The sequence below is a fragment of the Hibiscus syriacus genome, unplaced genomic scaffold (assembly GCF_006381635.1).
Source record: "Hibiscus syriacus cultivar Baekdansim isolate YM2019G1 unplaced genomic scaffold, ASM638163v2 tig00110630_pilon, whole genome shotgun sequence".
NCBI classification, from domain to species: Eukaryota; Viridiplantae; Streptophyta; class Magnoliopsida; order Malvales; family Malvaceae; genus Hibiscus; species Hibiscus syriacus.
The window spans coordinates 309,006-331,466 of record NW_024062805.1 but is presented as its reverse complement, the minus strand read 5'-3'; the positions used below and the strand labels follow the sequence as shown (position 1 = coordinate 331,466).

The window sequence follows — 22,461 nt, the reverse complement described above, 5'->3', positions numbered from 1 at the left end:
TACCCTAAAACCTAGGGATTAATTGTGATTATCCCATTATCATTTTTCAACAAACATTTACCAAACTTTGAAAAACTATTTTCAAAGAAACATTTACCAAACTTTGAAAACCATTTTCAAAGAAACATTTACCAACTTTGAAACTATTTTTTCAAAGTTGGTTACCAAACTTGAAAACCATTTTAACAATCTCCCACTTGAAGACTGATTTTAATCTGTCTTAACACCTCGATCAATGCAACAGCTTTTCTAGTATTGTTACTCTAGTATACCAACTGAAGTTGAACACAACTTTTCTAGTATGTGCTTTGTCCTGGAATGAAAAGACAGATTCTTTTCTAGATGTATAGCACTTTGACTGTCGCAATACAAGACATTGTTTTCTTGTTTCTTGCCTAACTCTTCCAAGAAACTTTGGAGCCAAACCATCTCCTTGCTAGCTTCCGTAACAGCGACATATTCTGCTTCAGTTGTGGAGAGAGCAACTATCTTCTGTAGTTGAGAAACCCAACTCACTGCGGTTCCTCCTAGAGTATAGACATACCCTGTAGTGCTCCTTCTGATGTCAACATTTCCGGCTAAGTCAGCATCTACATAGCCTGTCAGTATTGTATCTTCACTTTTGAAATAAAGTGCTTTGTTTGTGGTACCCCGCAGATATCTGAGGATCCATTTGACTGCTTCCCAGTGTACCTTGCCCGAATTATTCATGTACCTGCTAACAGCTCCCACTGCTTGAGCAATATCTGGTCTGGTACAAACCATGGCATACATCAGACTTCCAATTGCTGAGGCGTACGGCACCTTCACCATGTGTGCACATTCTTCCTCCGTCTTTGGTGACTGTTCTTTGGAGAGTCTGAAATGAACACCTAAAGGTGTACTTACTGGTTTAGCATCTTGCATGTTGAACCTGGAGAGTACTTTGTTGATGTACTCAACCTGTATAATATCAAAGTCCCTGACTTTGTGTCTCTCTTGATCCTCATCCCAAGAATCTGCTTTGCAGCGCCCAGATCCTTCATAGCAAACTGCTTTGACAATTTTTGCTTCAAGTTTATAATCTCTTGCATGTCTGAGCCTGCAACGAGCATGTCACCAACGTACAACAATAAAATAATGAAGCTATTGTCGAACCTCTTGATGTAGCAACAATGATCTGCTTGGCATCTGGTAAAACCACTGCTACTCATGAAACTATCAAACTTCTTGTACCACTGTCTAGGAGCTTGTTTTAAACCATACAAGCTCTTCTTCAACATGCATACAGGTTTTCTTGTCTGCCTCTATGAAGCCTTCTGGCTGCCTCATAAGATTTCTTCCTCCAAATCACCATGAAGGAAAGTTGTCTTTACATCTAACTGCTCAAGATGTAAATTCTCTGCATCTACAATTTTCAACACCAGTCTGATTGTAGATAGTTTCACGACTGGAGAGAAAATTTCATTGTAGTCAATACCTTCTTTTACTGAAAACCTTTGACAACAAATCTTTCTTTGTAGCGTTTGCTCCTATCGTGCTTTTCTTTGATCCTGTAATCCACTTGTTATGAAGCGTTTCTGCCTGGTGGTAATTCAGCTAATTCCCACGTCTGATTTGACAAAAGCGAGTCAATCTCATCTTTCATGGAAGACTCCCACTTGACTGAATCCTCCACTTGCATTGCTTTATCATAGCACTCTGGTTCACCATTGTCAGTCAGCAACAAGTAGTACAAAGAAGGAGAATACCGTTGGGTGGTTTAGGAATTCTGGAGGAGCGTCTTAGTTCAGGTGTTCTGGTTCTTCTGAACTGCTTCAGGACTGATCTGAACATCATTTCCAGAAATCTCCTCAAACTCAGCAAATTCCTTTGTTTCAGCTTTGGTATTGGAGATGCTTGATTCTACAGTTGACCTGTCTTTATACATCACATTCTCATTGAAAATGACATCTCTGCTTCTAATGATCTTCCGATTTTCATAGTCCCAAAACCGGTAAACGAACTCATCACCGCCGTAACCAACAAAGGAACATTTGTTGGACTTAGCATCAAGTTTACTTCTTTCAGCAGTATGTGTACATAGAAATACAACAAACACTCTTAAGTGTGAAAGGTTTATTTCTTTCTTGCTCCAAACTTCCTCTGGTATTCTGCCATCCAAAGGAACTGAGGGCCCACGGTTGATCAAGTAAGCTGCAGTGTTGATAGCTTCAGCCCATAGAAATTTGGGTAATACGTCATGTATCCTCATGCTTCTGGCACGTTCATCAGAGTTCTGTTCATGCGTTCTGCGCATTATGCTGCGGTGTCATGGGAACTGTTGTCTCCATCTTGATCCCATTGTTTGCGCAAAAATCTTTGAATCTCCTATTTTGTACTCTCCTCCATTGTCAGACCTCAACCGCTTGACTTTCATACCAGTCTTTTCCACCATGGCCTTCCATTTTCTGAATGTATCAAAGACTTCTGATTTTTTTCTTCAGAAAAATAAACCCACACCTTCCTTGTAGAATCATCGATGAAGGTGACATAATAATGAGCCTGCAAGAGATGGAACGGAGATGGTCCCCATACATCAGTATGAACTAACTCTAACTTTTCAGCCTTAGGTGTCTTACAAATCTTTGCAAAGCTGACTTTCTTTGTTTGCCAAGATGCAATCCTGCATAGTCCGACATCTACATTCTTTAGATCCGGCAGCTTCTCCTTTGACAAAAGTGTCTTCATCCCTTTCTCGCTCATATGGCCAAGCCTTTGGTGCCATAGGTTTGATTTTTCCATCAGCATCTGTACTGCAATGATATTCTCTAAATTTGATGTTATATAGAGAGTACCAGTTTCTTACCACGAGCAATGACGAGTGCTCCTTTGGTAATCTTCCATTCACAACCTGAAAAGGTTGTGCTAAATCCTTCACATCAAGCTGTCCTACATAAATCAAATTTCTTTGAGGCCAGGAATATGTCTCACTCTTTCAGCTTCCAGGTGGTTTGGTTTGGCAACTTTAGTCGGATGTCCCTTTTCCGACGATCTTTAAGATTCATCATCAGCTAGATGAACCTTCCAAAATCACCACATAATTTTCCATGATTTCTCGGCATGGGGTGGAGTGGAAAGATGCCCCTGAATCTAAGATCCATGATTCAATCAGACTGTTGACGCTTAGAATCATGGCATCACCTGTCTCCTCTGTCACGTTGGCAGATTCCTGTGCGCCGGTATTTTTCTTCAGTGCTCGGCAATCTCTTTTAAAGTGATCATTCTTGCCACAATTATAACAGGTAAAATCTTTCTTTCCCGTTGTGGATTTTCCCCGTCTGGATTTCGATCTGCCATGATTTGAATTTCTTTCTGAAGTTCTCCCTCTGGACTCGTGTGCAAGGTTGAGGAGGAGGTTGATGCTTCACCCGATTCTCTCCGTCGAATTTCTTCGCTCAGTACCAGATCCCGAACATCGTCGAATTTCAATTTACTATTTCCCGATGAGCTGCTAACTGATGTAACAGTAGCATTCCAACTGTCTGGTAGAGATGATAAGAGAATTAAAGCTCGAACTTCATCATCGAATTCAATTTCCACTGAACTCAATTGAGTTGTGATTGTGTTGAGTTCATTTAGGTGTTGTGCCATCGATGCCCCTTCCGTTATCCGCAAATTGAATAATCGCCTCATCAAGTGCACTTTGTTTGAGGCTGATGACTTCTCATACATACTGGAGAGAGAGCCGCCATAAGACCCGCCGTGGTCTTTTCCTTTGCTATGTTGAAAGCAACATTGCGGGATAACGTCAGTCGGATAACTCTGAGGGCTTGTCTGTCGAGAAGAGCTCAGTCTTCATTCTTCATGCCCTCTGGTTGCTTTCCTGAGAGAGGTTGATATAAATTTTTCTGGTACAGAAAATCTTCAATCTGCATCTTCCAAAAGCCAAAGTCCGCACCATCGAACTTTTCAATTTTCACCTTCCCTTCGTCTGCAGCCATCGCTCCTACTCGAATCTGGTTTCGTTTGGATCGTTTCTGACAATTTTTGCGAACCACCGTGTATTAGAACACCCCCGTCGATAAATTTGTATCGTCGAAATTTCTTTACTATTCACAAAATTCACTATTCACGTGAATAGTAAACTCGCAAAAATTGACAAAATTCACAACCAAAAGCTCTGATACCAGTTGTTGGGAAATAAACCAAGTACAAGTACTTTCCCTATAACCAGATTAGTGAGAATGCGAAATAAAAACGGAAAAATAATACCCGAAATTGATAACGGAGTTTAGTCAATTTGCTTACGTCTCCGGACTGCTGCAGATCTTTTACTAAGAGAGAAAATTTACAGGTGTTTACAAAACTCTCACTACTCACAAGAAAGCTCTCTAGTATTGGGAGAAAGAAATGATTTTTGGGGGATGGTTTTGAAGCTAAATGAGCTAGGGGTATTTATAGTTAAAACTTAAGGACTTAATCTTGTAAATACCCTAAAACCTAGGGATTAATTGTGATTATCCCATTATCATTTTTCAACAAACATCTACCAAACTTTGAAAAACTATTTTTCAAAGAAACATTTACCAAACTTTAAAAACCATTTTCAAAGAAACATTTACCAAACTTTGAAAACCATTTTTTTTAAAGTTGATTACCAAACTTGAAAACCATTTTAACACTATTCGTATTTACGGCCAAACATTTGAAAAGAAAGTTAGAAAGTAATCGGCGTCACATTCACATCACTGTATCTAAAAATGGGCAAAACGCAAGACTAACAATGGCAAAGCTATGAAATATATATATTCAGCAGATTCTATATGAACAAAGGTATTCCATGAAAGTCTGTTCTATAGGCTTCTAGCTCCATATGTACATTCCAAATATTGAATCCAACGGAGATGTTCATACGGAAAAGACTGAATCACCACGAAACAAGTTAAAAAGGGTTAATTCCACCAAACATCAGCGCACATGTCATTTGAATTCTTAATTAATTTATAATTTTTAATATTTTGTTGTATTTTTTAAATCTCTTTTACAAAGCATATGTTCATTTTTAGTCCTTCTGTGATCAAAATCTTCATCGGTTTTTAAAATATTTAAAATATTATATTCTTATAGTAGTTATAGTTTATTGACATGATCATTAAAAGATTTATTTAAAGTCGATTATATTATTTTACAGTTATATTTATTTGTTTTAACAACTTACGAATAAATATCATAACCCTATGTTTGATAAAAGCATTAAAAATCAATATATAGATTATAATATATGATTACAGGAGGAGGATTTGATTATTTCTCGAATTTCCTCAATACATTTTTTCCGATGATTTTTTATTATAAATTTTATTCCGAATATTCTCTCATATATTATGAAATAATTGACTGTAATTATTCACCCCAAGTAAAAAGAATAATTAACTCTAAATTATAGTACTAATGCCTATAATCTCATTTCAAACAACCCTTCCGACAGCCTCTACTCTCTCGTCCGAGCCATTGCTGCCACTATCAACAAAGTATGGCTGGTTGATATCACTCTCATTCGTCGCGAAGCAAATGAAGTTGCAGATAAAATAGTGAAAGTCTCTCCGTTGCACTGCTGGTCGCCAAACAGTTTATAACACCGCACCTGATTTCTTACATGACATCCTTCACAGAGATATATATGGCCTTCCCGACTAGATATGCACAAAGTCGGATAAAAAATCGATTTGGATCGGATAAAAACTGATCCGGTTTTTTCACCTAGCTAAAAAATCAGATTTTAAAAAAATCGGTTCGGATCCTAATCGGTTTGGAGGGCTGGATGGTGTAACCGGTTTCGGTTTGAAAAAAACAGGATATAAAAAAACGGTTTGTAGCCATGATGAACAAAAAATTACAAAAATAAGATTTGAGAGATGTTTAGGTGTTGTGTAATAAGATTTGAGAAAGTTGCAATTAACCAAATACATCTCCAACCTATTTATACATGTTTAGGGTGGTAAAATGGTGATTTTTAAGAAAAAAATGTCAAAAAACGGTCACAAAAACTCCCCTAACGACTATATTAAACGGCTAATTTTTAAAACCATGACCGGATTTTTTTCGGATAAAACTCGGTTTTTTTTCAAACCGATTTTTAATCGGGTAAAAAAACAGATCGTCCAATTTTTTACCAAACCAGTTATACTATCCGGTTTTTAAATATCCGATCCGGTTTAAAAAAACAGATTTTTCCCAAATCCAGTATCGGATATCTTTTACGCAAAATCAAATATTCGTATTTTTTGTAAACCTCTATTCCCGACCAATTAGTTACCCTTTTATAATGGCTTACGCATCCAATCATTCAAAAATAAAAATAAAGAAAATTCTACCAACCGTGGTTATATTCTCATTTTCATCAAATTTTTTTTTTTTTTGGATAAACCAGAATTTTATTACTCAAAATAACAAATTATACTACAATCAAAACCAATCAACAGACTGAACAAAATGAACAAGATACACAAAAAATCAGTGGTTGGTTATATAATTCCCCAAGCATTACAAAGAGCAAAATTAGTGTAATTTAGTCTATTAATAGGTTTCCCCTAAGACGTATATCAACAACTTCAATAATTTCCTTAAACAAATTGTCGGCAATACGCTATCGACCTTGATACATTCTACGATTTCGTTCTATTTTCATCAACTTTAATTCTGCCTAGGTGACCATCGTATGCGCAAGTCAGATCCAACAGTTTATTGAAATGCTATAAAATCAGGCAAATCAAACTTGCAGATATCTCAAAATAACAAGTACATGCAGCTAAAAACAACCAACAATTTCCAAAATCTATTCCACGGTAGACGATTCACGTATCTTAAATAACACAGAAGAGTGGAGAAGCTGAAATTTAGAAGAAAAAAAAAATCCATTGTTTTTCTGCTTATTTCCCAAGTACTAATTTATCTTGGGTTTTTTGGGCTTGGCTTTGGACTTCCTGGACACTTCATCTTCCTCCTCTTCCTCGTCGTTAGAAGAGCCCTCCAGCAATTCATCAGGGACATCATTGGGAACGTTGTGTTTGGTAATAAACTCCTTCAATATGCCCATACTTTCTTCTTTCACTGAAGACAGCTGCTCGGAGACGGCACCAACCGCTTTGGAATTCACTGTGTACAATTCAGAACCGAGGCTAAGCGTGACTTTAACCTTGGGTTGACCCTCCATCGTCAAACTCTCTACATTTTTTAGGAAATCCAAAAAGAAAAATTAGAACCCCATCAAAACAGGCATTATTATTATTTTATCTAGAATATTTAATTTTCTGTTTGACCCATAAATCGGTGCTTTTGGTCCTCCAGATGCGCCATAATTAATTATTCCCTTGGTTTCTACACATAAATTTAAGATTGGTGTTCTACCTCTAACATTATCCCCTACCAATTTAGGTAACCGATAATGCGTAAAGAACAAAAGGGGGATTTTAGAGGAGAAGAAGAATTATTACCCGAGAGAATCAAAGGAACTTTGAAGCTCTATGTTTCTTTTGCTTTGCCTTTCTTTCTGCGCTGTTCCAGGACGAAATGTGGTTTTGAGGGGGGGGCTCTAGATTTAGGGTTTTTTATTTTATTTTTATTTTATCGCAACGACGCCGCTTTGACCGACTTCTTTAGCGTGAAATTTTGATAAACCGCGGGACAAACTTAGATTTGAGTTTTGTATGCCGACTGGATTAAATTTGTTTGTTTGTTAAAAATGAAAAAGAAACTTTTTTCAACTATTAATGAACTGATATTCAGTTGTAAACGTAAATTTTTCTAGCTTTATATAAGTTTATGATGATTAAATGATTTTTTAAAAATTAATGATTGAGATTAAAAACAAAAATAATAAAGTTTTGATGAAAAATATTAAATAATTTTAATCATCCGTTTATTCTTATATAATAATTTTATCTTTAAATTGTATAAGGTAATCATCCTATTTGAAAAATAAAAAATAAATGTTAAATTTTCGAGATTAAATATCATCCTGGTTATTAAAGATATAACTTGTTATCATTTTGATATAAAATTTTTTTGGTAATTCAGTTTATTTCATAAAACTTTCAATCGTTTCATTTCTCATTTTCTGTTTACAAAATTTTCAAAAAGTATGAATCATAGATTTAACTGATTTTATTGGTTAAATTATCAACAACAAAAAATCATTTCGTCCTCATTTTGTCTAGAATTTCAAGTATTCAACGAATGATTCCTTATTTTTACTATTGTTTTTTTGAAAATTATAAGATTACGATATACCTTGTAAATCACTTATATTTTTGAGTAAAGCCTTTGTTACCGTGTAATTTATAATTGAATTGTCAAATAAATCTATTAAAATAATAGTTTATGAATATTTAAAATATATATATTTAAATTTTAATATGATGTGAACCTAAGACAACAAATTCTAACAAATTAAAATAATAACAGCAAATTCAACATGATGGATGGATACAAATAATAAAATTTCATTCCCATTCTTTTTCTTTCTGTTCTTTTGTTAGTGCAAGAATATATTTTTGTATTTGATATGGATAAAAGCCCTTTATTATATTATTCAATTGTCACCGCCGATATTATTATTCATAGTATTAGTCTAATTCAATGCCATTGGAATTATAAACGACAAATTTATCATGAGATTAAATTTAGAAGAAAAGTTTCTAATTTCACGTCTCAAGTAAAATGAATCAGCAGTTCAACAACATCGTCTCTATCAATATTAGACATTAGTACAGAGCAAAAGATGATTTAAAAGTTAAAGCAGATACATGATTTTAGCATGCTGCTAGTGCTAATAATTATGTCCACTGGTCTCTGCAAATTCAAACCACTCTAGCAGCTTCCAAATGATTCAGGCATCTATGAATCGAATATCAAAGGTGTGGGGATGTATCTGCCACACGTTTAAGGCTGCATATTCCTCTAAGCATTCTTTCAACTGTGCTTCACTATATCCCTGTTCAACCCAAACAATAAAATTTAACCGGTAAGACACCTCACGTAATCTTAACAACCAAAACATTATATGGACTATCTCATGTGCTCAACTGCTAAAACAACAATACACTGCAATCTCTTGTATAGAGAACCAACCTTTCTAGAAATCCAATTCAATGCATGGGCATATCTCACGTCCATCTTGTTAGCCCTTGCCGCTTCATCTCGTAAGATTGAATATATATCAGATATGGCATCCAGACCAGACTTCTGACGATCATCTGAATACAAGGAGAATTTTGACATTTGCATCAGCCTAAGAGCCTCATCCACATCACTCTGGGCCACAGTTTCAGCGAAACGAAGCCTTGCTAGTGCCTGTGACAAAATCGTATCAACTTCATATCAATTGCACTTCAAATGATAGAAAACTGCTCCACCCAGGGGACAGGTATTTTTGCACCAGAAAATTCTTCTTGTTAATGTATATGAAATAATTCATATTAGCAAACTATAAGATGAGAGAATTTCATTGTAAACAATAAATCCGAGAGCATTGTGTTTTTACACCTCACCCTTCCCTTTGCCCAACCCAAAAAGAACTGAACCTTCCACCCCGTCGAAGCAGACCAATAGATGGCAAGGTATTATCATATCAGAAAAAAGAAGAAAACCAGCACTTACCGCTGATATTCGAAGAACACTTAGTAGGGTCCTCACAGTAGTGTATGAATGAGGTGCATTTGATTTAGCTTCTTCTTGCCGAATGCTGGAATAGGCAGTAGCAATATACTCTTCCAGCTCCTTTGGAACATAAGGGGATAATCTTCGTGCAGCAGAAATATATGCACTACAAACGAAAAACATAAAACAAGATTAATATATGGAGAAATCAAGGCTTCTAGATGAAGATCGTGACAAAGTACATGAACTTAAAAGAAAATCAACTTTAAGAAATCAATATATGTAGCTACCAAATACGTGTAATATGAACAGGAACAGGTATTTACACAGCACACGTATCATTATCAACCAATGAAACAGATTAGCTTCTACAAATCCAGAAAGCAGAGAAAGAGAGATATGCGGACAAATTTCAAAGCTTTTAGTCTTTTGCATGACTTTGCAACCCAATTTTATCATGTCAATAAAAGATAAAACTATATAAGGAGAGAGTTATCAATGAAATACTGACAAGTTTTCTGTGGAAAAGCAATTACTGAGCTTACCGAAGAACAGATGGCTCAAGTGGAGTGAACCCAAGAGCAGGCGATTCTTTATTCTGGTGCACATAAACAACATGCCTTGCCATCTCAAGATCACTATCCATATCTGCTCGGTCTAAGATCAACCACAGAAGATCAAATCTTGACAGAAGGGCTGGAGGAAGGTTGATGTTTTCAGCTGGAGTTCTACGTAGGTCATATCTTCCCCTTCAAAACAAGTTATAGGACTCAAGTTAATATATTTGATTTTGCATACAGATCAAATACTCTCATAGCCCGAGTGCTCTCTTTTTCTCCCCCACCCTTATATTTCCATCTCAATTCGTGAAGGATGGTTCCAAAAATAATAAATCATAATAGAAACAAGTTTGAAGGACCTAAAATATGTTTACCAGGCTGGATTAGCAGCAGCAAGAATTGCAGTTCTTGCATTCAGAGATGTAGTGATCCCTGCCTTTGCAATACTAACAGTCTGCTGCTCCATAACTTCATGTATTGCTGTACGATCAGATTCATCCATCTTGTCAAACTCGTCAATAGCACAAATACCCATATCCGCTAACACCTGAAACAGAAACAAGATGTCTCTATAAACCATGGGAACCTTGGAAATGATAATTAGATAAAAGGGATCATATTTGAGATTAATGATAATTAGATGTAATGGACCATATTTAAGATTAGATTTAGACATACCAATGCACATGTAAAACAGAAACCAACACAAAATTATAACCATCGACAGAACAAGGCATAATTTTTAATATGGGTGATAGAGAAGAAAGGTTGGCAAGATCTATATGGTCCTAAATGTAAACAAATTGTAGTTGTCACGTTATTTTTGGCACATATCCCTTTAAATACAATAAATTATAGAACAAATAAAAGAACAGATCTCACCAAGGCTCCCCCTTCCAAGACCATCTCATTTGTGACAGGATCTTTCTGCACAGCTGCAGTGAGACCAACCCCACTGCTTCCCCGCCCAGTGGTATAGACTCCTCTTGGTGCTACATTTATAATGTGCTTGAGAAGCTGACTTTTAGCAACACCAGGATCACCCATCAAACAAATATGTAAATCTCCTCTGATCTGCAATGTAACCAAATGACAAATACAAAAAGAAGCAAATAGTAAGTATAAGTTAAAGAAGATTCTTCGGTAGGAAAGAAAACCGAGTGATGAAATTAATGCCATATTGCTTATGGGCATAACTTGAAGTCGTGAACTTTCCAAGTAAAATAACAAAAAAAAATGATTTGGCCAACTTTTGAAGTGATTCGTATTACTAGTGATAAATGATTACAAACAAAATTACTGCCAACAAATACAAAAGAACGTAAGATGGAAAGTTACCTTCATCCCATCCTTTAGCTTACGGTGTGGAGCACCCACAAGAAGAAGAAGCAAAGCTTTTTTAACATCTTCATGCCCATAAATTTCAGGAGCTAATGACCGTGCCAACTTGTTATATATATCACCATCCTCAGCTAATCGTGCAATTTGCTCTTCTTCATCTCCCTGAAGTTCATACCTGCAGTTGAGTATAATTAAATGAAAATACATGCACATGCATATTGCTCGGATAATAATTTGTTTCAGTGAATGGAGATTCGTGACATCCATATCAGACGCCTTCTTTGCAAGCTAACATACTGGCATTAAAAAGCATAAAGATGGATGCTAAATGCATTAGGCAAGTGATATGCCTTCCAGTGATGAGATCAGGAAAGTGGCTTACTCTTCATATTTTTTCTTGAAATGAGTGACAGACATGGCTTCCAAATATGTATCTGCAACTAATCCAGCACGCATTGCCCTAAATCCGGTGTATGGAATAGGAAGAAAGATACCTGATAATTCAACAACATCACCTGGGGAAACCTGAATTAGATGAACAAGGTAACACAAACACGTTATTAGCACAATTGAGTAAGATTTCATTATGAACAGGATGTTACGTCTCCAGCCATGCAATGTAGTGTTGCCAGGGGTAAAGGAAACAGGCGCAATGTCTACACTAGAAAATTTATGAAAAATCTTTTGGTACTTTGATTACATGTAATTAACATGAAAACCAACCTTTCTCGTTATTTCTCCTCTAAAATGAACTGTCATTGTCCGTGGAATGTGGCCTTTGGGAACATGCTCTGCCAACTCTTGAATCTTGGCCTGGAAAATTTGATCTTACACATTATAAAGAGTACACAGAGATTCCTTTCTATTACTGTTATCTTAGTAAATTATGTTAAACTAGAACCTCTTGGAACTTCAAAAACTTGGATGCCCTAAGTTGAAGGATAAGGTTCCCTTTCGTCTTGTTTATTGAACAACGGATTGATGGGCACTGATACAATGGCATGAATACTCGAGCAGTTACATCCTGTTTGGCACACAAATGGCAAGAGAATAATACAAGCATTACAAGTGATGTATATGACCCTTAGGAACTCAGCCTGTCCCCATTGGCAAAGAAACAATTAATATTTAGATATAAAAACTAAAAATAGTTAGTTACCTGATAAATTTCACAGCCACATTCTTCACATGTGTATACAGCCACTTGCATCAGAGGCTTAACATCTGAACAACGAGTCACAATACCAGCTATTCTTACAAGCTGGCCAATATATGAAGCCTTCACCTCCCTAATGGTGAATGGCCTCCCCTTCGAAGGTGCTCTGATATAAACTTCACTGAATAAAAAAAATGAGGATCAGCCAGCACAGTTATGCTTATCCTGAACAGAGTAGGTGCTTTCACAATTTCAATAGCATAATGCTTAATAGAGCATGCTAAAAAATATCTCTCACATGAATATCTTCAGAACAAAATATACAAACACTACAAAAAGCTCTTGCAACAATTTTATCCTCTAATAACAACTTACAATAAGTAAGCCTGACTAGAAAATAATAAACTGAACTTAGAATCAGACGACATCTAAAGCTAGCTGTATTTGACTTCAGAATGCATACCAATTCTGCGGCTTCCACTTTTAAAGGGAACATCTAGCTTACCGAATTTACAATCTAAAGAAACAAGAAAAGTGGGTGGAAAACTTATTTCATTCAAATGGGTCAGTCATATAAACTCTTTCCTAGGCCTCAACTCTATGGATCATTTTTCACACTAGAAAGGTAATTTGATTGAAAAACCTACACAACAACTAAAACACCGACATAAAACCCATAAACTATATGTCATTCTCTAAAGGAATTTAGAACACGTTTAAATTCATCAAGAGTGAAGGACTTTATTTTTGAAGCTTACAAGTAACGTTTAATCTCAGGGGGCATCTTCTGACGTGGATCAGATCCATCTGTATTATTCGTAGCGTCCTCAGCTCTCTGTGTCATCAGTATATCATGATCATCATCATGAAAGGACTCAGTGGGCTCTGGCAAAAGATCGTCAATTGCACCTGCGAAAATTTCAATGTATCTTCGAGTGTTCTCAGTAACCCGCCTCAGAAATTCCTCGTCCAAGTCTTTATACTGTGCAAAGGGAATTAACAGCCAATGAACTAAATGAAGGTTCTTTTCATATTAAAAAATCCTAGAACAAATTAAGAGGAAAATAGGAAGAAATATACGTTAAATAGGTCCTCCAGATCGATCTGTACGGCTTTAACTTTATGATTCGCGACTTCTTGCTGAAATAGAGAAAAGGATAAGGGTTTAAAAATTGGCAAAAAAACTAAAAAATATATATTCCAAGGAAAAGTATTTTTTCAAGTAGAAAGGAAAACAGATCTATGGTTTTGAATTGGTAGCATGAGGAGACTTACAAGGATTTCCTTGTATTTTGCCTTGTCATTTGCATCTGCGAAGTTTGATAGGAACTCCTTGGCGATAGCTGCGAAGACAATAGGGGGGAAAGGCCAGAATTTAGATAACGGATAATGCAGCAGAGATAGAAAGAGGGATAGATGAGGAGAGTACCTTTGTCTGCGTTGAAGTCGAGATTCTTCATGGCTTATGTTCGAGTTCCACTTCACTGAACGATTGAAAAGAGATAGTGAGCAAGCGAGAAAGGGAAAAAAGAGATGAGTGGGAGAAAATGCGAATTAGGCAGTGAAAACAATGAGGTTTTGGCGGCAACAAGATGAGGGGAAAGGAGGGTTTTGGCGGGAAAAATGTTGATACAATGGATACGGTGTAGCCAGGCATAAAATTGCGAGTTTGTGACAGATTACGTGGATGTGATGTGCGTTCGTGATGGATTTTGCACAAAAAGGTAAGATCTAAGGCTGCGATTTAACCGCAGCCGGAGAAAAGGAAAATACTTGAAAGTGGCTGCTGGGATTCGAGCCCAGGTCTCTACGGCCACAACGTAGAATTCTAACCACTAAACTACAGCCACAACGTTGGTAAAATTTACCAATCATAATATTTAATGTAATAGTTTTAAAAAAAAATAATATTCCTTACGAAATTAAAGAAAAATTCTATTTAATCCTTCCATATGGCAAACCGTCGCACCGTGGCGATGGGAGAACCTTCAGTCTGCCATCTTCCTGATAATTGAAAGTTGTTCACTCTATATAACTAAAGATCATAAATAATCATGCTTCAAATATTTGAATCTTAATTATTTATAATTTGATACCATCAAAATCATATGTTACTAGTTTTCATATTGTTTGAAGTTTGTGTATGATTATTTAGATAAAATATCATACGTAAAACTTTTTAATGCTTTAATGAGATTGTGATATTGTAGTTCACTATTAATTTATGTATTTTTAAATAATCACATTGAATTAAGTATATAGTCATGTTATTAATGATCATCTATATGTCATACGTAAAACTTTTTAATGCTTTAATGAGATTGTGATATTGTAGTTCACTATTAATTTATGTATTTTTAAATAATCACATTGAATTAAGTATATAGTCATATTATTAATGATCATCTATATATCGTACGTAAAACTTTTTAATGCTTTAATGAGACTGTGATATTGTAGTTCACTATTAATTTATGTATTTTTAAATAATCACATTGAATTAAGTATATAGTCATATTATTGATGATCATCTATTTAAAAATTTTCCATTAGCATTAAAAAATTAAACTGCGTTAAGACTGAAATCTAATAATTCATAGTGTTAATTGGTAGTTTTGGATAAAGGCAAAAAAGGATTGGGGTATAGGGGCTGTGCCGTGTGCGTAGCTTAAATAGGCTTTTGAGGTGGAATAACCGGAACAATCCCCATTAAAAAACTGGATTACTAGGCACATTAACGTGGGAGCTATGAATTATAATGTATGAGATGAGATATATCCATGAGCTAAATGGACCTTTTCAATTCATGCTTGGATAACTGAAAATATTTTATACATTTTTGTCATTTTAAGCAAAATCTCCATAAATGTAAATGAACTTTTTGACTAATAAATTATATCATCAAAATAACTGCATATGAATTGACGATTGAGAAATTCATAGTTCGGGCAACAAAGAATCAGGGCCATTCATAGTAAATCCACCTACCAAAATCTATGGGGTTATTTGGATTGTTCCTTTGATCTTGCTAACTTTACTTGCACAAGTTTGTCCAAAATTGGAGGCTCTAGAGGAACCGGGTCAAAACAACGCTCTGAAGCAGCAACAATCACCTACCAAACGTTACACCCACATCCTCATTTCGTCACCAACTAAACAAATATCAGATGGAAACTAGCAATACGCAGTTATATAACATGGAAAGATCGAAGCTCGTACCTCGTCAAGTAAAAGTCGATTGCATCTTCAACTTCTATGTTTTCCCTCGATATAGTCCTTAAGAACTGAACATCCAGCTGAATTTGTTGGAAACCACTTCGATTAAAAGTCTTGAGCCTGACAAATTCTTGCAAACTTTTAAGGCAAAGTTTTACTATAGTTGTTTCAACTGACTCCTGCAGTTACAAAGAAACTAGGTTCATTTTGTTTCAAATAGCAGCAAAAGAACACTTTTTCCCCTAGCACAAGAATTCATAGGTTACCTGAGTATATTCAACTTTTGTAAATATTTCAACTTTTTGCTTGAACAATTTTGCTAGATGTGTTTCCAGGAGCTGGCTCCTGCCTTTCTGGGTATTTGACCTACTCATTCTATCATCCAGTAATGCATTGCTACGTGATGAGTTTGTGCTTCCGTTGCTGTCGGACCGATGATGCTTACGCATGAGTCCAACCGGCAAAATTTGCTTCACCTCACTTTGTACTGCTCTCAACTAGACCAAAGAATTATGAGATAAAGCATAATGCAATATAGAAGTTCGGCATAGTCAGAATATTTAGATGTACGCTATATAGGGAGAATGTTAAGATAATATCCCTGTGAAATCAGAAAAAGTTTAAAGACACTAACCTCTTGCACAAATAGATCAACAAACATGTGAACTTCTCTAGGCTCCTTGTGCTGAAAATATTAAAAATAAGAAATTATTGAAAACTTTAACTATTTTTTTGACGATAATTTCTTTCAAATTGAGGACCATAGCACACAGTATACTAACCTTAACCCAGTTTGGTGTTGTGAACCTCTTTCTTAGCAAAGTAGATACTCTTTGAGTTCTCATATTTATATACTGAAAAATGCAAAATGAACTTATAATTAACAATGGGATAATTGGCTTTGCTTTAAATGAAGTATATGAAATGGTCCATCCAATGCTAGAAAATAAGATCGTAAAAAATATGTGCTCCCTTGAGGTAGCGAATGCCAGCTTAAGTACTAATTTCAATAAATTCAAACTGAAGAAGGGAACTAAGTCCTACGTGATGCAAAAGCTTTTCAGCGGAAGACCGGAATATTTGACATATCTCCCCAGAAGCAAAAGCATGCCCATTTTCGTAGTCTCGAGCCCCACCACCGGAGAATGAAGCAGCTATTTCCTGACAATAAAACATGAAAAAATTGAATGAGCCCAAGACAGTAAGAAGTACTAAAAGTATTCCACTTCAGATTTTGAAATAGTTGTCAGCTGTTAGGGTAAAGTTATTAGGCGAAGAGAGAAAGTTGCCTCGGAAATTCTTGGGGTGGCGGTTTGTTCAATGAAGACAGAAAGCTGAGCCAGCACCAGGGCAATACCAACAAGAACTTTTTCACCAAGGGCTCCCTCTGACAATACTTGATCTTGACTTGATGGATTCTTTCTCCCAGAAAGTAAGAGAAAACGATCATCGAGAGCCCTGAAAAAGTCTTGAAATCCTTCTTGAACCCAATCAACTATAAATTCTCTCAGTTTAACTAGCAGCCCTAAGTCATCATCAAGAAGTTGGCGAAAATCCTGTAGTAAGCAAATAGGTTAAAAAGAAAGATCAATAATAGAATAACCATATATTAAATACATACGCAAAGAACAATCAAAATGTAGAATGTAAAATGTACAAGCTCGAAAAAGAAAAAGGGTAACTAAAAAAATTAAATGGCAACATGCATACACACTATAAAATTGCAGCCATATTGATATTATTTTTTCAATCTAGGAAGTATATCAAGCATTTCCAAATTCAATTATATGGATCCAAATCAGAGAGAACTTTGCAAATGAAGAACATAAAAGATGGACATGCATTGTTTAAATGAAGTAGCACACGAGGGATGCAAAGTTTCAGTTGTTTATGAATGCATGAAACAACTCTATTTGGTATCTCATGAGTTACCAGTAAGAGATCCATGCTGCCTTGGAGCACTGCTTTTTTGCTGGCCTCCAAAGCAAGCTTCAAGGCATGCTCCTCTGCTGCCTCATTTGGGCTAACCTTTACTTTCAAGAGGGCATCTGCAAATTGAACATAATGAACTCAAACTTAAGGCAGTTTTCATCAAATAAATCTATAATGATAAAAAAATAATCAAGTTTACTCAAATTCGCAAACTTTTAGAAGTTTACGTAGAATATATGTGCATATAAAAATCTATATGTGGTTTAACAAATAGTGAACCAATCATTTTCCATAAATAACTGCCAACTAAACATGCATTTGAAAATATTCATGCTGCTGCTATGGAATTAACTCTAGAACAGACACAGTAATAAGTGGCAGATAATAATATGATTTTCCTATGCTAAGTTAGGGTATATACATTTTAGTTATAATTCAAGTGAACCAAGAATCTTAGAAATTGGAGAATAATCAATCAGATATTTAGATCTCTATCATGAAAGAGGTAAAGCAACAACCTACCTTTAGTAAAATCTAAACCATGCTATCATCTTTTAAGTGATTTGAAACTCCAGAAGAGAGATAATTTTTCAGGACAATCAACGGTAAAAATAACCTGATATGTCCTGCAGAAGGTAAGTAAATGTGCTGGCAACATACTTTTTAACTGTTACTTGACCAGCCTGAGACCACACAGAATATCTTTAGATGGAGCTCCATCCCTTAATATGAAAATGTGTATCTTTGTACTTGGATTAAAGTGGGGGAAATGCAATAGATCAGAAAGAAAACGAGTTCACATGAAATTCAAGAAAAACCTCTAGAGAAAAATCAGGTAGAGCAGCCTCACTTAAGACTTCGTCCATCAGAAGCACATCAGTCCATATAGTCCCTGCAATGGATTTGGCAATGGAGATAAAAAAGTTAAATAATTTTAAGTTGCAAAATAAGAAGGAAAAAACATCATAAAAAACTGTAACCAGCAAGTCAATATCAAAGGAAAACAACAAATACATTTGAATTCACTTCATTATTTAAAAAATAATGATTTATCAAGAATCAGTATGTTCATGGACATAAAAGAAGCCTCAGTTCTAGTTGGGGCATACTTTAACAAGCACTCCATCAGAATGATATGCTAAAGACACCTCTAATTGTCAAGGAAGATGATAAATTATTTGATTTATGCAGACATTTTTAGAATGGGAGTTTGTAAATAATGATAAGACTTTTGCAGTAGTTTTGTTACATGCTAGGGGTTGAATTGTAGAAATCATGAAGAGTGGAAGAAAGAAAAAGCAAATGCACACTACTTACGAAGAGCACCAAGGAAATTGGCAGAAGAAATTCGGCTCTTTACACATTGCTCAATCATTTCAAAGTGCCTAAAGAAAAGGCAACATTTAAGTAAAACATTATCATGCTTTTTATTATGAGAAACAATAGAACTACAACTTGAAAAACAAGGGGAATTCTAAAGGATTTGCTTACTTGATGACCAAGTTTTGTGCAAGTTTAATTAGTTGACTTTCGGAATCAGGAAATATTACTCGATAAGCACGAATAGCCTCCGCAAATCCATGCACAGAAACCTATTTTAGATAATTGAAAAGGGCCTTCATCAGTCTAGATGGCACTTTTCTACCCTCATATTACCTCCAGCTTCCTTTTGTTTTAAAGGATGCTGGGGATGACTAGTTTAACCGTAGTTAAAAAATGCAAACACAACAACAGAGTTCTAAGGACTAATTCAATTGGAGATAAGTTTGGAAATCCAGTCGCATACATATATATGTAATACTAACAAAATTTTGGATATTGAAGAAATTCATAGTTATTTGCCATTGTAAAAGCTAGAATTGCAATGCAGTAGTAAAACATTTCATGCATCCCGCTGAATTATGCATCATCTTTAGTATTGAAAACAATGAACCCTTAAACGTTGATGGCTTGGATACCCCAAGGCAAGATGAGTTTCACAAAGAACATGCATTATAAAATTAACATGGTTCAGAAAGCCAAGCATTTGCTTTGCACAAATACAAATTTCTTTTTTTCTTTTTCCAATTCCTTTATCCACCCTACTTCCTATCCAACTAGCCAATATGAGAAATTTGAAAATGCTACTTTCAGTTCAGTTACCTCGTGACCCGTACTAGGAATCGACTCGAAAGCTTTTCCCTGTTTAGAAGGATCATTAGACTCTAGTAAAATATTCTCAATTCTAACAGTTTTCAGTTGAAGGTCCCCGAGAGACTGCTCTAACTTTTCAAGGAGTTTTGCCTGTAAGCTATCCACCTGCCCAGTTACATATATTATGCGTCATGGATATGTATTTATGTCAAACAGATATAAATCAAGTGACAACTTCTCAATTTTTTGCTGATGCATTTTCATGTGGTGTTTAAGCTTTAAACTAATTTAAAATCTAATCTGAAAGTTTCAAAACAAACCGGAAAATCTAACTGCTTCAAAAGCACTGCAGCTTCCGCTCTAGCTTGAATTGATTCCGAATCTGAGAATAGCTTCGCCTGCGAAGAAAATTTTATCAAGCACTATAAATTTCTTTAATGATCAGCAAAAACATCACTATACGTGCATAACCCAATGATAGATATACCTGCAAGTTTTTTACTATTATAACAATCGCTTCTTCAGATGCTCGTTTACAGTCCTGGAAAGATGAATCTCCATATGCCTGGTAAGGAAAACGAATATATATGCAAATCTTTTGGATATGAGTTTATGACATAAAAGTAAAAAATGTATCAGAACAGAATTAATATACAAAATCAAAGAACAATGACCTTAAAAATTGGCATTGCTCCAGTGTAGAATTTGACTGCATCAGCATATGCTTCTGATTTGATGCACTTAGAAAGTCTAGCGGGAAGATCGTAAATGAACTGTACTTTTCCACAAAAGACAATTTTGGGAGCTCACCAATGCATATATAAAGTGAAAGTAACATTATAATCATCCTATTTGAATTTTTTTCTTAATACCTTCTAATTCAAGCTGTAACACTGAAAACCATATATTAATACAAGCTTTTGCTAATAAAATATTGCATTCATAATTGCTACCTCTGGATAACATGCCTTCAGTTCAATTCTATAGCTGTTTTCACATTTCTCAAAAGTTACCGTGAACATTTGATAGTTTTTTAATACCTGAACTTTACGCAGAAGATTCCTTGTCCGGTGCAACTTCTCTATGTGTTCCCTTTTCTCAAAAAGTGAAGTATTGACCCCATCACTTCTAGATTGTACTGACATTATCTGCAATAATAGATTAAGAAAAAAAATCTTCGCAGTAATCCCCTCTTTACATTTCTTCTTAATACATTGTTGAAAAAATTACTTAGAGCCGAAACGAAAATATTCTAACGTACCTTGTCAAGAAGTTGCTCCATATTAGCTTGCATGCCTACAATATTACTTTTCATCCTGTTATAAACCAAATTTTGAGTTGGGTTTCATAAACAATTTGTATAAATTGGTTGAATAACAGTGACTACGACATCATAATATTGATGAAACAAAAAGTAATAACAGAGTTTCCATGGAAAATGTAATGTTGATAAACCCTATTCCATTATTAAAAAATACCGGCAATGGCAATTGTTAACCAACGATTTTAAGATTGAGTGAAGTTACCATTTAATTGCATCCGTGGCACTGATAAACTTGTTGTAATTCTCGTATACCAACATTTGCAAATCAGTGTCGAGATTCTTGATTTCAGCTGCCATTTCGACGTGTCTCCGAAGAAGCCCTTCCAAATTCGACTTTTGTACCTACAGATTTAATCCAATTCATGCTGTAAAGGATCGAACCTCCCAATTCAAACCCAATCTAAAACAGCAATAATCCAAACGGACTTCATTCCGAATAATTGATTTCTATAAATCTAGCATTAGATACCGTTAATCTCAAAACGTGATTAGGATAAAGAGAATTAGGAGAAGCGTACGAGGACGTTCATGTAGTGATCGGGATCAAAAGATGTTGAATTGATGGCATCTAAGTTTTCGTAATCTGAAGGAGGTTTGGGAGCCGAAGAATGGTCTGGATTGTAGAAGCTGGACAGTAGATCTCTCATTCTCTTGGCCTTGTCGTCCAACGGAACATCGTCGTTCCTCGTTTTTTCTCGTTCAACCATTTATTTGTTCTACGTGCGAATTAGAAAGAGGTGTGTTTTGGATCTAGATGGGGAAGAATGGAGTTTTTGCAATCAGGCAAAACGGCGAATGAATGAACTACGTCAGGAGTTGTAGGATCAAACGATGTGGTTTGTCGATTAACGGAGATGCATCGTGACTTGCTCTCCACATTTTTTGTGCTTTTTCAATTTTGTTTAATGTTCACCACTTTATGTGCCGAATTGCCTGCAAATTTAATCCCACTGCCTCTTAAATAGGATTCAAATTGAAGTGGTCAAGACGCAGGGTTGCTCTAATCTGCGTTGGAAAGGAGTACTATAATTTAAAATTATTTGATAAATGCAAACAGATACTTAAAATATACATTTAAAATAAAATATTTTTATAAATAAAATAAATAATATAATATATAAAATTTAATTTCAATTATCTATTTTTATTTATTTAACAATTCTAAATTAATATAAAACAAA

At 35.3% G+C, this 22,461-nt stretch overlaps 3 protein-coding genes and 1 non-coding gene across 5 annotated transcripts; all 4 read right to left on the bottom strand.

The window, feature by feature from the left end:
• Positions 1–6,890: 6,890 nt before the first annotated feature.
• On the bottom strand, positions 6,891–7,317 carry LOC120136439. The gene is made up of 2 exons (XM_039152481.1): positions 7,281–7,317; positions 6,891–7,185 (listed from the first exon to the last, which is right to left on the bottom strand). The coding sequence occupies exons 1-2, from the start codon at positions 7,315–7,317 to the stop codon at positions 6,905–6,907; spliced, it is 318 nt and encodes a 105-aa protein (XP_039008412.1). The 3' UTR covers positions 6,891–6,904.
• Positions 7,318–8,770: 1,453 nt separating this feature from the next.
• On the bottom strand, positions 8,771–14,266 carry LOC120136453 (DNA replication licensing factor MCM7). Its single transcript, XM_039152490.1, has 15 exons — positions 14,105–14,266; positions 13,951–14,018; positions 13,756–13,815; positions 13,434–13,657; positions 12,679–12,856; positions 12,421–12,543; positions 12,243–12,332; positions 11,902–12,044; positions 11,517–11,694; positions 11,061–11,252; positions 10,553–10,725; positions 10,164–10,367; positions 9,619–9,784; positions 9,091–9,312; positions 8,771–8,953 (listed from the first exon to the last, which is right to left on the bottom strand). The coding sequence occupies exons 1-15, from the start codon at positions 14,133–14,135 to the stop codon at positions 8,849–8,851; spliced, it is 2,157 nt and encodes a 718-aa protein (XP_039008421.1). The 5' UTR covers positions 14,136–14,266; the 3' UTR covers positions 8,771–8,848.
• Positions 14,267–14,453: 187 nt separating this feature from the next.
• TRNAH-GUG lies at positions 14,454–14,525 on the bottom strand. Its single transcript has one exon. It is a non-coding gene; the product is annotated as a tRNA-His (tRNA).
• Positions 14,526–15,511: 986 nt separating this feature from the next.
• On the bottom strand, positions 15,512–22,041 carry LOC120136452 (vacuolar protein sorting-associated protein 51 homolog). Of its 2 annotated transcripts, none has more exons than XM_039152489.1 (20): positions 21,799–22,041; positions 21,483–21,622; positions 21,218–21,272; positions 20,997–21,104; positions 20,631–20,729; positions 20,444–20,521; positions 20,277–20,354; positions 19,966–20,121; positions 19,315–19,415; positions 19,141–19,208; positions 18,642–18,715; positions 18,440–18,506; positions 17,824–17,939; positions 17,181–17,447; positions 16,936–17,052; positions 16,674–16,745; positions 16,526–16,576; positions 16,158–16,388; positions 15,873–16,070; positions 15,512–15,788 (listed from the first exon to the last, which is right to left on the bottom strand). In XM_039152489.1, the coding sequence occupies exons 1-20, from the start codon at positions 21,985–21,987 to the stop codon at positions 15,678–15,680; spliced, it is 2,376 nt and encodes a 791-aa protein (XP_039008420.1). In that variant the 5' UTR covers positions 21,988–22,041; the 3' UTR covers positions 15,512–15,677. The 2 variants fall into 2 exon arrangements, with proteins under 2 accessions (XP_039008420.1, XP_039008419.1); XM_039152488.1 differs by having other exon boundaries at positions 15,895–16,070.
• Positions 22,042–22,461: the final 420 nt, after the last annotated feature.